The sequence below is a fragment of the Oryctolagus cuniculus genome, chromosome 5 (assembly GCF_964237555.1).
Source record: "Oryctolagus cuniculus chromosome 5, mOryCun1.1, whole genome shotgun sequence".
Taxonomy (NCBI): Eukaryota; Metazoa; Chordata; class Mammalia; order Lagomorpha; family Leporidae; genus Oryctolagus; species Oryctolagus cuniculus.
In genome coordinates, this window is record NC_091436.1 from 109,038,587 (window position 1) to 109,053,352 (window position 14,766).

The 14,766-nt window shown below is 39.7% G+C and overlaps 1 protein-coding gene across 6 annotated transcripts in view; it reads right to left on the reverse strand.

The window, feature by feature from the left end:
* PHF3 (PHD finger protein 3) overlaps nucleotides 1–14,766 on the reverse strand; it is an 84,984-nt gene that overhangs the window by 31,535 nt on the left and 38,683 nt on the right. For 2 of the 6 annotated variants that reach the window (XM_008263079.4, XM_008263082.4), the window contains 2 exons: nucleotides 9,909–10,070; nucleotides 412–2,188 (listed from right to left, as the gene is read on the reverse strand). In XM_008263079.4, coding sequence (XP_008261301.3) covers nucleotides 412–2,188; nucleotides 9,909–10,070 — 1,939 coding nt within the window. Of the gene's footprint in view, nucleotides 1–411; nucleotides 2,189–9,908; nucleotides 10,071–10,892; nucleotides 10,995–14,766 lie in introns of those variants that run through there. The other 4 variants (XM_070074648.1, XM_070074647.1, XM_017345222.3 and 1 more) reach the window with 3 other exon arrangements.

Genomic DNA, 14,766 nt, shown 5'->3' on the forward strand with positions numbered 1-14,766 from the left:
TTATAACCTTCACACTTTATTACTAGTTCTTCTCAAGCCAAATAAAATGATATATCACAGACCCAAAGCAACATTAACAATGTTCTGATTAACAGAAAATTTTTGGTTTTCTTTATCAGATCCAAGGAGTTCCAAGGACTAAGTTACATTCTCTAACTTGTTACAATGACAAAATAGTTCCCTAAGTATCACTGGTGGGTCAGCCTATTCTCTTTAAAATGTTTTAGGACATATTTGTAAACTCAGTGGCTCCATCTTTCTTATCTTATCCAGGGTTGATCAGGCCCTTTTATTATTTCTGGAAGTCTTTGTATATTAAATAATTCATTTCTAGTATCAACCCTATTCCAAAACAGTAATTCTTCTTTAAATGTACATAACATCCATATATACACACCCACACACACACACCTGTTGCCATGTGGTTTTTTGCAAAACCCACACTGCTTGCTGGGAGTCCACATATATTTGCTTTCAAATGAGGAGCTATGTTCTGAGCCTTCTCTTTTTACAGTGGCTATGTTGTCCGGAATGAACAACGGTGGTTCATCCAAAGAAAAACTTTTACTGCTTCTTCTTTGGCGGGGTTGTAGGTTCTTCTCAGGCCTTTTCAGTTTCAGTTTATCCTCCTCCTTACAATGCTCAATGCCTGGATGTTCAGGCTCTTCCTTTACTTGACTATTGGTTTTTATCCCTGGGGGCTGCTGCTGAGGCTTATGGCACTGTTTCTGGCTGGAATGTAATAAATGTCCAGTTTGTGCAGGATGATGAGGTTCTTTAGAGCAACTAGGGTGACCATGAAGCTTATCACTCAAAGAATGAGTTAAGGGTTTAGAAGCTGGTACTAAATTTTGATCCTGTGATGTTTTTTTCAACACAGAATGAGCTTGGTTTTTCACAGACTTAATCCCAGAATTACAACTCTGAATCTTTGAATCCTTTTCAATTTTTTTCCTCACTTTTACTGGCCTATGAAAATTTGGCTGCGATTCCAGTTCATCAGCACTTCGTTTCACACTTTTAACATTAATTTTAGTTTTGTTATGCATGACTTCATGCTTTGCTGCACCAATTTTCTTAGGAGTATCTGTGGTCATATTTTGCTTAGAATGAATTACGGGTTTTGTATGTTTGGATTTTACATTTTTTGCCTCTAAGCAAGAAATACTACCTGATTGACTGTTTTTATCATCCTGAATATTTGTTGTTTCTTGGGACTCTGCTCTCACACATTCAATAATATTTAACTCTTTTGAATTCTGGTCAGGTGTGTTACAAATGGTATTGTCTAAAATATTCCTTTCTGATTCAAAAGCACCAGTATCAACCATCTCTAAATCTGATTTATTAAATTCAGTGTCCTGCAATGGCTTGGACTCTGCATCTTCACAATAACCCAATGGTTCCATTTTCTTTCTTTCTAGGGAGTCTGCAGCTTTATCAGCAACATCCAAGGTATTATGCAACTCCAAATTACATCCAGTTACTTCATTCACTGAACTAGACAAAGCTACAAGGTTCTTTTCTGTTTCATTTGGATTTGCGCAAGTAACATCACTAGAAATATCAGAAGATGTAGGTTCCTTAATAGTTTGGTCATCTTCATGAGATAATTTTACTGTCTCCTTTGATTCTTGTTCAACTTCTCCTGTTGCCCTCATTTCTTCAACAACAGTGTCATCTATTTTATCTGAAATGGAATCACTGGGGTCATGTTCTTCTTTATCAGAAAACTTAAACAATGTGCTATTAACAGTCTTGTCTTTACTTTCCAACACATCTTCACTTTTCTGTTCTTCAGTATTCACACAGGTCTCTGAAAGTAGTGGACAATTTAGTTCATGAGATGGCACACTTGTTTCTCCCTGATTATTGCACTTATGCTTAGAATCTAATCCAGCTTCATCCTTCATTTCAAGACAAGATGACACTGAAGAATGACTTGAAGACACTGATACTTCTGGTACTACTTCAACTTGTCCAATATGTCGGTTGCTCCTTCTGTTTTCCTTATGGTACTCAGGTTTCAGCGATGTACAAACTTCCTCTTTAATCTGACACCTTTCTGATTGTTTCACCCCTGCTTTAGGGGCAAGCACAGTCTTCCCGGATGCTTTTTTTGAGCTAGTTAAAGGTGCTGCACTTGAACGCTTGGCAATAGTGCTTTGTCGCAAACTTCTTACTTGTTCTATCACAGGGGAAAAAAATAAATAAAAATAACTTAGCTATTTCATCATGTGTTTTTATTTCAAACAATTTAGAATGTATCACTCCTTTACTCTCAGCTATAAAGTTAATTGGTTCATTTCAATGCAAATGTATTCAGTAGTTATTCACAATGGTGATTATATAAACATTAATATATATTTTATAAATATATATAATTTTACATTTATAAAGGGGCTTCAGAAAGTTCATGAAGGGGCCGGCACTGTAGCGCAGCTGGTTAACACCCTGGCTTGAAGCGCCGGCATCCCATATGGGCGCCGGTTCCAGTCCCGGCTGCTCCACTTTCAATCCAGCTCTCTGCTATGGCCTGAGAAAACAGTGGAAGGTGACCTAAGTCCTTGGGCCCCTGAACCCATATGGGAGACCCGGAAGAGGCTCCTGGCTCCGGATCAGGGCAGCTCTGGACATTGAGACCAATTGGGGAGTGAACCATCGGATAGAAGACCTCCCTCTCACTCGCTTGCTCTCTCTCTGCCTCTCCTCTGTGTAGCTCTTCCAAATAAATAAATCTTAAAAAAAAAAATTCATGGAAAAATGCATGTTATCTTTTAATTCCATTTTCTCATGAACTCTTTGAAGCCCCTCATAGATATTACATTATATGCTTGTCAAAGTGTGAGGTATATGGAGAACCTCCTTTAAAATTCAGATTGATTGATATTATACCTTACTACAAGAAATGTTCTCATCAAACTGTCTTTCCGTAAAAAAGTAAACTGTACATAAAATGAGCTTCCTTTACATTAATGCCTACCCTAAAGTGAAATTATCACATTTTTAATCATTAAACATTTTCAAATACACAAAACCAGGTAATTACAAGTACCAGTAAAATCTGAAATAAAACTACCTGTGTCAAAAGCATCCACTGAAATTTCAAGATATAACCTCAAAAGAGTATTGATTCCTTAACAACATGCCTTCCTATATCACCATTCAAACTATCCTAAGAAAGAAAATGAAGTGAGGCCAGCATTGTGGAGTAGCAGGTTAAGCTGGGCTCAAGACCAGGCTGCTCCACCTCCAAACCAGCTCCCTGCTAACATGCCTGGAAAAGCAGGAAGGACAGCACAAGTGCTTGGGCCCCTACACCCACGTGAGAGAATCTGAAGAAGCTGTGGGCTCCTGGCTTTGGCTTGGCACAACCCCAGTCATTAAGGCCATGTGGAGAGTGAACCAACAAATGGAAGATATCTTTCTCTCACCCTCTCTGTAACTCTGCCTTTCTAATAAGTAAATCTTAAAAAGAAAAAAGAAAGGAAATGAAGTATATACTACAGTACCACAGACATGTCACTAGAAACATCACAAATGAAAAGATCTAAAACAGAGTGGACATTTGGCATAGTGGTTAAGTCACCACTTGGGATGCTGACATTCCATACTGCAGTGCCTGGTTTCCATCCCAGCCCTATTTGAGCTTCCTACTAATGGGTACTCTAGGAAGCACTAGATGATAGCTCAACTAGTTGGTTCTCTGCCAGTCCTACAGAAGACCTCAGTTAAGGTCTTCAGCTGGGCCCAAGCTGGGGTGTTGCCAGCACTTGGGGAGTAAACAAGCAGATGGCTCTGTCTCTGCTTTTCAAATAAAATGAAAATATTTAAAAATACATATATTTAAACGAGAAAATATTCAATAAAGCTTGCTTTTCCTTCCTTCTTATCTTGATGTATCTTTCAGGGGAATGTTAAGAAACAAAATGAAGGGTCCAGCACTATGGCGCAGTAGGTTAATCCTCTGTCTGCGGTGCCAGGATACCATAGGACTGGCTGCTCCTCTTCCAATCCAGCTCTCTGCTGTGGCCTGGGAAAGCAGTCGAAGATGGCTCAAGCACTTGGGCCTCTGCACCCACGTGGGAGACCCAGAAGAAACTCCTGGTTCCTGGCTTTGGATCAGCATAGTTCTGGCCATCTGGGGCATGAACCAACGGATGGAAGACCTTTCTCTCTGTTTCTCCCTCTCACTGTCTATAACTCTACCTCTAAAATAAATAAATTTTTAAAAATGAACTGGAAAAAAAAGAGAAAAGATAACTAAATAGAAAACTAAGTAGAGAAACATCCAATACACTAAAATTCAAAATTAAAAGCTATTTCTAAGACTATGCATGTCTAATGCCTCTGAATCAACTCTGAATGAAAATGAACACTTCCAATTTTCTTAAATCTCCCATTTAATTTAAAGAACTACTATGATCCAGTATTTCAAGTATTTCCCCAATCTGACATTTCTCACTGGACTACTGAGAATTTTAAAGATACATGTCCAAGGCCGGTGTGATGGGACAGCAGGTTAAGCCGCCGCATAAGACACAGGCGCGCCAGTGCTGTGGCTCACTAGGCTAATCCTCCGCCTTGCAGCGCAGGCACACAGGGTTCTAGTCCAGGTCGGGGCGCCGGATTCTGTCCCGGTTGCCCCTCTTCCAGGCCAGCTCTAGCTCTCTCTCTGCTGTGGCCCAGGAGTGCAGTGGAGGATGGCCCAAGTGCTTGGGGCCCTGCACCCCATGGGAGACCAGGAGAAGCACCTGGCTACTGCCATCAGATCAGCGCGGTGTGCCGGCCGCGGCAGCCATTGGAAGGTGAACCAACGGCAAAGGAAGTTCTTTCTGTCTGTCCACTCTGCCTGTTTAAAAAAAAAAAAAGACACAGGCGTACAATGTAAGCACAGGTTCAAGACTTCTCCACTTCCAACCCAGCTCCCTAATAATGTGCCTGGGAAAGCAGCAGAAGACAGCCCACGTGCTTAGACCACTGCCACAATGTGAGAGATCCAGATGGAGCTTCTGACTCCTGGCCCAAGCCCTGCCATTGTGGTCAACTGGGGAGTGAACCAGCAAATAGAATATGCTTCTCTCTCTCCCATTTAATGAAAGTATGTCTTTCAAAGAAATAATGAATAAATCTTTAAAAAAAGGAAGATGTATATCTTCATTTACATGAAATAGTCCAAGATGGTGCTTATGATCCTGATGTAATTATTAGTAGCATACTCCTTCACTCTTAAAAGTATCCCAATTTGGAAAATAATATGATCATCATAATCTTATGAATACTTTCTAATTCCTGTAGAATTTAGCATGGTATCTACACATTAGGTAATTACTCAACAACTTTTAAAATTGTTTGATGGATTATAAACTGTTTATTACATGCTGAGTTACATAGTCTTTTTAAAATAACATTAATGAAGCTGTTTCAATATTTAGTTTCTTAAAGCCATAAAAACAGCTTTTAGCAGTAGACAGCTCCACTTTATTCACCCTTGAAATAAATGAACTTGCAACACCCATTAACCATTTAATAATTAATTTCTAATACCTGAGAGGGTGATAAAAAGACAATGGATTTGCATATTCAACTGCAAAGACACTGAAAATTAAAGAAATTTTCCAAATCTAAGTAATCGTTAAGATGTCACTTTTCTCCTCTAAATGTAAAATGGTGTAAAGCTTAGTTCTATAGATAAAAATTACCATTATTTTGTTCCATGTTCATTATATTCTTTCCATTTCTCAAAATTTCAAGTATAAATACCAAATAAAATTGAGTGAAATATAAATCAAGGAAAAGATGAAGTAAATGCAGGCATCTTATGTTTATTCGTTTTTCAAAACCCCACTAAAACTACAGTAAAAGAATCTTTCTTGTGGGGCCTGTGTCGTGGCTCACTTGGTTGATCCTCCACCTGAGGCGCCGGCATCCAATATGGGCACCGGTTCTGTCCTGGTTGCTCGTCTTCCAGTCTAGCTCTCTGCTGTGGCCCGGGAGTGCAGTGGAGGATGGCCCAAGTGCTTGGGCCCCTGCACCCGCATGGGAGACCAGGAAGAAGCACCTGGCTCCTGGCTTCAGATGGGCACAGCACCGGCCGTAATGGCCATTTGGGGGGCGAACCAATGGAAGGAAGACCTTTCTCTCTGCCTCTCTCTCACTGTCTATAACTCTGTCAAATTTTAAAAAAAAGAATCTTTCCTGAAACAACATGAATCCAAAAGAAAAGCAAATATACAAGAGAGGATAAAACAATGACAAATTCTGAAAGCCAGAAACTGGTGATTAAGAATTGATTAGAAGACTCAAAACAAAGAGTAAGCTATCAGTTTTTTGGCAAAAACCAACACCGTTAACAGCTCAGCAGCCCTAGCTAGGAATCTGAGGGCCTAGACTATGGTTCAAAAGTGAATATGGCAGGGGTTGGATTGAAACCTCTTTAAAAAGAGGCAGCTGGATTGCTAGATGCCTCTTCTCCCCTATTCCACCTGTTAGAAAATTGTCCTTCCCAGCCGACGCCGCGGCTCCCTAGGCTAATCCTCCGCCTGCAGTGCCAGCTCCCCGGGTTCTAGTCCCGGTCAGGGCGCCGGATTCTGTCCTGGTTTTCCTCTTCCAGTCCAGCTCTCTAGTGTGGCCCGGGAGTGCAGTGGAGCATGGCCCAGGGCCTTGGGCCCTGCACCCGCATGGGAGACCAGGAGGAAGCACCTGGCTCCTGGCTTCAGATGGGCACAACATGCCGGCCGTAGCGGCCAGTTGAGGGGTGAACCAACGGAAAAAGGAAGATCTTTCTCTCTCTCTCTAACTCTGCCTGTCACAAAATTTAAAAAAAAAAAAAAAATTGTCCTTCCCTGGTCCTAACCCAAAACTAGTAGTTTATTCGCTGGTGAGAATATAATAAGGTTCCTAAACTATGGAAAAGAATCTTAGACACAGTTGTCGGTGGGAATAAACTACACCAAAACTTGTGAGATTAGAGGCAGGTGTTTGTCATGGTGGTCAGGATGCTGCTTGGCATGCCTGCATCTCACGTTTAAAAATCTAGGTTCAAGTTCTGGCTCCGTTCACTGATTCCAGCTTCTTGCAAATGCACACTCTAGAAGGCAGCAGGTGATGGCTCAAGTACCTGAGTTTCTGCTACCCATGTGGAAAAACTGGACAGAGTTTCCAACTCCTGGTTTGGGCTTGGCCCAGGCCAAGTTCCAGCTATTTTGGGCATTTAGAGAGTGAACCAGTGGGGAGATCTCTCCCTATCTTTCTATCAAGCAAATACAATATTTTTGTGAAATTAAGTGAATTTATACATACCAAAAGCTGAGACACCCCCATTGGTTTCCCTACTAGCAGGGTTCCCACATGCTAATAACAATCTAATAAGCCTGAAAGGAAAAACCTGTATTCTGATGTAAGAGATTTTGCCAGCACACACACCATATGGTGATGCTCACGGTTGACAAAAATTACACATTTAATAGTTTCACAATTTTAGTTTCCTACCCTTAAACAAGGATCAAACATTTTAGGAAAATCTCTAACCTAAAATAATCATTTAACACACACACACACACACACACACAACACACACACCCTTTTGTTTTTTAAAAAAATGCAGCAAGAAGAAAAGAGGAATTATAAAGGAGATACAACTCTAAAACACTATAAATATCTTAAAATACCATGACAATCCAGCTCCCTGCTAATGTACCTGTAAAAGCAGAAAAAGATGGCCCAAGCGCTTGGGCCACTGTACCCATGTGGCAAACCCAGATGAAGCTCCTGGCCTCAGCTGTTGCAGCCATATGGGGAGTCAATCAGTGGATGAAAGATTTCTCTCTGTATCTCCCCCTCTCTCTTTCTCTAACCCTGCCTTTCAAATAAATAAAATAAACCTTAAAATATTAAGATGTTACCAAATGGATCATTCCCGAAACAAACAAAAAGAACCAAAGTAGGTGGAAAAGTCTGAGGGTACAGATAAAAAAATTTCAGTATGTAAAGGAAAAAGTCAAGAATTGTAAAGTAGGCATTTCACTCTTGAATAGGAGTTCCAGAAAGCAAAAATTAATAAAAAGAATAACCAAAGAAATAGTTCAAGAAATTTTCTCAGAACTGAAAACTGATAGTTTTTATACTGGGAGAATCTACTGAATACCTAGTTCAATACATTTTCAACACATATACATTATATTTTCATGTTATGAAAACACTAGAGTAGAAAAGAAAGATTCAACAAATTTCCAGGGATAGTAGATAAGATACTCCTAAAAACATCAATAAACTTCTCAACAACACTAAAGTTAGAAGAAACTGGAGTAACAGCTTTAAATATCTGAAGGAAAATGATTTCCAACCCTGAATTCTGTCTCCAAAGGATTCTAGCATGAGAACAAATTAAATACATTTGCAGACATACAAGACACAAAGTGTTATCATCCTGCTCCTTTTTCTCACAAAACTATTGGAAGAGGTGTCAAATAAAAAAACACCACAAGAGTAAACAGGAAGAACAAGAAAGCACAAAGCAAGTTCAGATTCCTCAGAAGAATGGGAAGGGAAGGTCCATGAATAACAGCTTTGCTTCTAGGCTTACAGAGCTAACACCAGTTCATAGGAATGGCTCAGAAGACTCAAAAGAAATTTGTTAAATTACAGGCAGAATGGCAGCATACTTGACATGCAAAAACATTCTTAGTGGGGCTGGCGCTATGACGCAGCGGGTTAAAGCCCTGGCCTGAAGCGCTAGCATCCAATATGGGCGCCAGTTCAAGACCTGGCTTGCTCCGCTTCCAATCGGCCTGGGAAAGCAAAAGAAGATGGCCCCAAGTCCTTGGGCCCCTGCACCCATGTGGGAGACCCAGAAGAAGCTCCTAGCTTCGGATCAGGACAGCTCCAACCATTGTGGCCAATCAGGGATTGAACCATCAGGTAAGACATCTCTCTCTCTCTCTGCCTCTCCTCTCTGTGTAACTCTTTCAAATAAATAAATAAATCTTTAAAAAAAAAAAATCCTTAGTAAAGAATTAGACAACTGGCACAGTAGTTACTTTGTAATTGCTGACATATATACAGAAAACTAAGTAAATAAAAACAAAAGCAATTAATCAGGAAACCAAAAAAGTTGGACAGGAAAAAAAGTGGCCATAGGTTTTTAAATGGATTATCTCTAATAGCATCTACATTCATAGTAACATAAATTATAACTCCTGATCTAACAAAATTATATACTGAAAGGAAAAAAAAATACTTTTGTGTAACAGGAAGAAAAGGAGGAAGGAGGAGGGACCAGTAGAGTGGGCTAAGCCTCTACCTGCAGCACCAGTATCCTATATGGGCCTTGGTTAGTATGCTGGCTGCTCTTCGTCCCAACCAGGAAGAAGAGCTATGGCCTGGAAAGCAGAATGAGATGTCCCACATGTACCCATGTGATGAGATGGGCCCCTGTACCCATGTGGGAGACCCAGAAGAAGCTCCTGGCTCCTGGCTTCAGAGAGGCCCAGCTCCAGCCATTGTGGCCGTTCTCTGTCAGTAACTCTACCTGTCAAATAAATAAATCTTTAAAAAAAAGAGAAGGAAGGAAAATCATCATTCTTAGTGAAGAGTCAATAAATATGTGAATCAAAATAACCAAAAGTAGCAATATATGCACTTTGCTTAGACATGAAGACAACTGCCCCAAAATAAATCCAGTTTAAAGAGTTAATAGTGATTTCCTCTGGGAAAGAGGAAATAGGTAGTGGGACACTGAGTACTAGAAACAAACAATAAATTGATATAATCTCAAAACTGATCATTGTCAAAATGCTTAGATTAGCAAACATCAAGACGATATGCTCTCTCTGCCCAGCAAGTGCACAATTTAACACATCTGTCCCTATACCTCTGATTTTCTAGCTGGGCCTCTTCGGAAAGATTACCTTGTGCCATTAAACGAGGTGACTTTCTTGGCGATCTCACTGAATTTTCTTCTACTTTGTCCCTCAAATTCCTGTTAGGTAAAATCAGTTCTTCTTCATCAATGGTATCATTGCCACTTTCTTTAACAACTCCTTCATCCATAATATCGTCAAGACCAACAACTAGAAAAAAACAAAAATAACAAAAAAAAATTAATTTTTAAAAATACTGGGATATTAAGTATTTAAAGGCAGTACAGAAAATTTTGTGTGATAGTTTTAATATAACATATCTGATATTGTTACTACTAAGCTCTCAATTCAGTTTTACAAATTCCTACCTTGTGATATAACCAGTCAAAGAGAAGATCAGCTATAAATTTTCCTGATTTAACCTCGACTATCACTTTCGTTCATCATTTGCAGTCCCCTTTTTGAAAGTCTTGGTGACTACACTTGGAGATTTCAATTACTGCAATTTTGGTTAAGGTAATACAAGAGATTCCTACCCTGAAAAGCTTATGAGTGTAGGTTCATACTAGAATCAAAAATTCTAACGAGGATGTTAGTACTCAGAGACACTGCGAATGTAACTTCTCTTTCATCAATAGTAGGGAAAATAGCAGGTGTTTAGTATCATAATTTAATTAAGCTTACTTTCTCCTAGTCAACGGACAGGGCCATTTAACTGGGGAGGGGTAGCAAGAAATGAGAAAGACTGGGGAACACTGAAGGAAATATTAACAATGTATTCATATGGCATTAGGTTTATTTCTGTATAAAACAAATGCTTCTTAATTAGCCAAAATGTGCAAGCATTTCTCAGAGAGCAGTTAAATGGAATCTTGCAATAAGAATGTCATTATCAGGTCTGGATTCAAATCCCTAGAAGAACATCTAAATAAAACTTGATCAAAACAAAACACAACACAACCTTGACCAAGTCACTTAACCTCTCTTGTAATTTATCTCTAAAATGAGAATAACAATATCTGTCCTACCTACCTCACAGGGTTGTTGTGAGGATCAATTGAGATGATGTATGAGAACTCGCTCTGTAAACTTTAGAACACTATACAAATGTTAGTTATTATCTTCATCCTAGGGGTTAGAAGGAACCTCAAGAAGTTATCTAGTCCTCATCTTTGTATCCAAGTGGAACTTCATTTAAAAGAGCTCAACAAGAGAATGGTCTACCCTAAAATTTAAAGAGAACAAAATTCTTCATAAATACTTTCAAATGGTACAATCTTTTTGAAGAGCAATTTGACAATAAATAGAATCATTAAACTGCTCACTCACTTAACCAAGACAAATTATAAAGAACAGAGGAATTGTAAAGAAATTGTAAAGAAAATGCTGGCCAGAAAACCCAGCATGAACCTTGTTAGAAATAAACAAGTAAAATGCACATGTACGTACATTATTTATCTAGGGGAGAAAAGGAGAAAATAGATAAAACTGTAATACCAAAAATATATTTTCCAAATTTCCTGCTATATGCATGTATTTCAGTATGTTTTTTTTTTCCCCTTTGGTGCGAAAAAATTCATTCTTTAATTCCACGTAATTACAAACTTCTTGAAGCCTCTCCTGTTCATCAGTGAGCTCTCCCCATCTGATGCTGCCTGCCATGTTATCATGCAGCATGAAAGCCCTTACCAGATGCCAGTGTCATGCTCTGGGATTTCCCAGCCCCCAGAACCCTAAGCTAAATAAACCTATATTCTCCACATTTGGTATTTAATTACAAAAACAGAAAACAAAGACAGGTCCAATCATTCAAAACCCTCTTGGTCAACAACCTAGGGTTACAGTAACAAGACTGCATTGAGATGTTTCTCAAAAGTCAGCTTTCAAAGAATGCATCCTTTTCTATACTTCTGTTCCTCCTGGTAACATATTTCCTTGATCTAAAATGCCACCCCTACACTGACTCAAGCTTTATATTTCCTCCCAAGATTTTAGTGCTTAATCCAAACCAGACCCCCAACTGAAGCATCTCCTTAACTCCTTGGTGTCTCAAATTCTGTAAAATGGAGATAATTCAAATAGGTTACTGTGAAAATTGATGTATAAAGTACTTTGAGCCATATCTGGCATTCAGAAAGTTCTACATTAATTATCCTGTTTTATAGTCCATCTTTTGAACCCTAACATCAAAAATTATGTACCTCTTCTTCCTTTTTCTCAACTCCCTTTAAAACAAATCAATCCACAGAAAATGTTATCTGAGATTTTTTTTTTTTTTTAAGATTTTACTTATTTATTTGATAGGCAGAGACCAAGAGAAAGGTCTTCCACCTGCTGGTTCACTCCCCAAATGGCCACAACGGCCAGAGCTGGGCCAATCTGAAATCAGTAATTCACAGTACAGTATGAATAACTGCTGGCAAAAACCCTCCCAAATAAGTATATGGGTTTTTAAGAGAGTTAAATACAACACCTGTTGCTAAGAAATTGAGTAAATAAAAAACTGCCCCCTATCACCTAGCTCCAGGATACCTCCTCTCCTGAGCACCTACTGGGCCTCCCCTCCCACTGTAACAAAGCAAACTGAGTATTCCATGTCCAGCTGTTTAGAAATTGGCCAGCTACATTCAATATATTTACCAAAATGATGAGTTGGGTTATTTAAAAAAGAAAAAGAAAAGCCATGGCCTAAATCTTTATGAGACAAGGGCACCAACCATGAACTACAGAAAAAAAATGTTATTCTTTTCTTTCCCTTCTATATTCCAGAACTGAGTATCACTCTCATTTTCCAATTATGGCATAAAATTTATCCTACTGAATTATCTCCCTGAGCCTGAACTTGGAGCTCAATAACATTCCTTCTATCTCAATCCCAAATTCTCCTGATCAAGTTTGTTGATATCCAATGCTAGTCAGATCTAATGTCATCCTGATGATATTATTCCAGACTGTATAGTTCCAATCTAACTTTTTGGGAAGAGGAAGTGTATGAGATCAAATAAAATTAAGCCACTTGGAGTCAAACTTATAGCATTTGTCAACAACTGGGATTGGTTTAATTCTACACAAAAGGGGAAGATTTTAAGACAGGAACATTAAGAACTCTTCACATTTCATGTGTGTTAATTCTGCTGGCAGTATAAACAGCTCAAATTACTAGGTCATTTATTTCCTCTGTTACAAAATTAAGTATCAGAGGAGAAACAAAATAAAGAGCCTAATATCTCTGCAATATCCTAACAATAAAGGTTGGATATACACATTGTAAGTACTGGGCTGTTAAAGAAACAAGACAATATACGGACACTTCCTCTTAACCAAAAGCTTTCTCATCTAACATTACAGAAGGCTATCCAGCCTTCACTTAGTCCTCCTTTAGTGAGAGTTCAATCCTTCACAGACTAACACGTTCACTCCAAAAAGATGATATAGAGTATGTTGTACCCTCTCAAGTTGTGTTTGACATACAACACAATTAACCACTTTGGGGTGAATTTATATTTTTAGAGGCCATCATTTGCCTAACTTGAAAAATAAATAATGCTACCATATGTTTTATCCCCATTCAGTTCCATCTTAAATTTTAAATTCTAAAACACAGGTTTACTGAGTCAAACTCTGCAAATATATCTATTCTACCATGACTTAAAGGTGTGTAAAAAGGAAGATAATCACCAAATACCTTTCCAAAAGAACTGCAAAGAACCTTCACGTTAAGCCTGAGTAAGAGTAATATGGCAACCGAAAAGTCAGATGTGCTGTAGCACAGCAGCTTAAGCCACCACTTGGGATGTTCACTGCCAGTTGAGACCTGCCTGCTCTGCTAATGCATCAGGGAAGAAGCAGATGCCAGCTCAAGTACTTCAGCCCCTGCCGTCCACATGGGAGACCCAGACAGTCTCTGGCTCCTGGCTTCTGCCTGGTCCAGCACCACTGCTGAAATCATTTAGGGAGTGAAACAGCTGATGGAGGAAATCTCTCTCTCCTATCATTCTACCTTTTAAATAAATAAATCGTTTTTTAAAACAAAATAAAAAGCACAGTTATTAAAAAGGCTTAAACATTTCAGATGTGTATACTGTCTTTTTGTCTCTTATGTCATTAACTTTTTTTTTTTTTGACAGGCAGAGTGGACAGTGAGAGAGAGAGAGAGACAGAGAGAAAGGTCTTCCTTTTTGCCATTGGTTCACCCTCCAAGGCCGCCACGGCTGGCATGCTGCGGCCAGTGCACCGCGCTGATCCGAAGGCAGGAGCCAGGTGCTTCTCCTGGTCTCCCATGGGGTGCAGGGCCCAAGCACTTGGGCCATCCTCCACTGCCTTCCCGGGCCACAGCAGAGAGCTGGCCTGGAAGAGGGGCAACTGGGACAGAATGCAGCGCCCCAACCGGGACTAGAACCCGTTGTGCCGGTGCCGCTAGGTGGAGGATTAGCCTAGTGAGCTGCGGCGCTGGCCCCTACTTGGTTCTTAATATGCTTTCTCTCAGTGACTGATGTGTGGGTTTTTTTTGTTTTTTTTTTTTTTTTTTTTGAGAGAGAGGGAGGAAGACACATGCACGCTGGCAGAAGGTGGGGGAGGAGGGAGTGGAGGACCTGAGAGCTCCCACCAACTGCTTCACTAACCAAATGCCCACAGTGGTGGTGGGGGAGGGTGCCAAAGCTGGAAGCCAAGAACTCAGTCTGGGTCTCCCACATGTAGAGACCTGGGACCCAACTATTTGAGCCACAATCTGTTGCCTCTCAACGTCTACAAATGCAGGAAGTCACAACTTGGGAGCCACAGCTGGAAATTAAAACCCAGGCATTTTGATGCAGGACTCCGAAACCTTAACCAGTGGCTTAACTGCTAGGTCAAATACCCACCCAATATGAATTCTCTATGCATATTTATGAATATTTTGTTACCT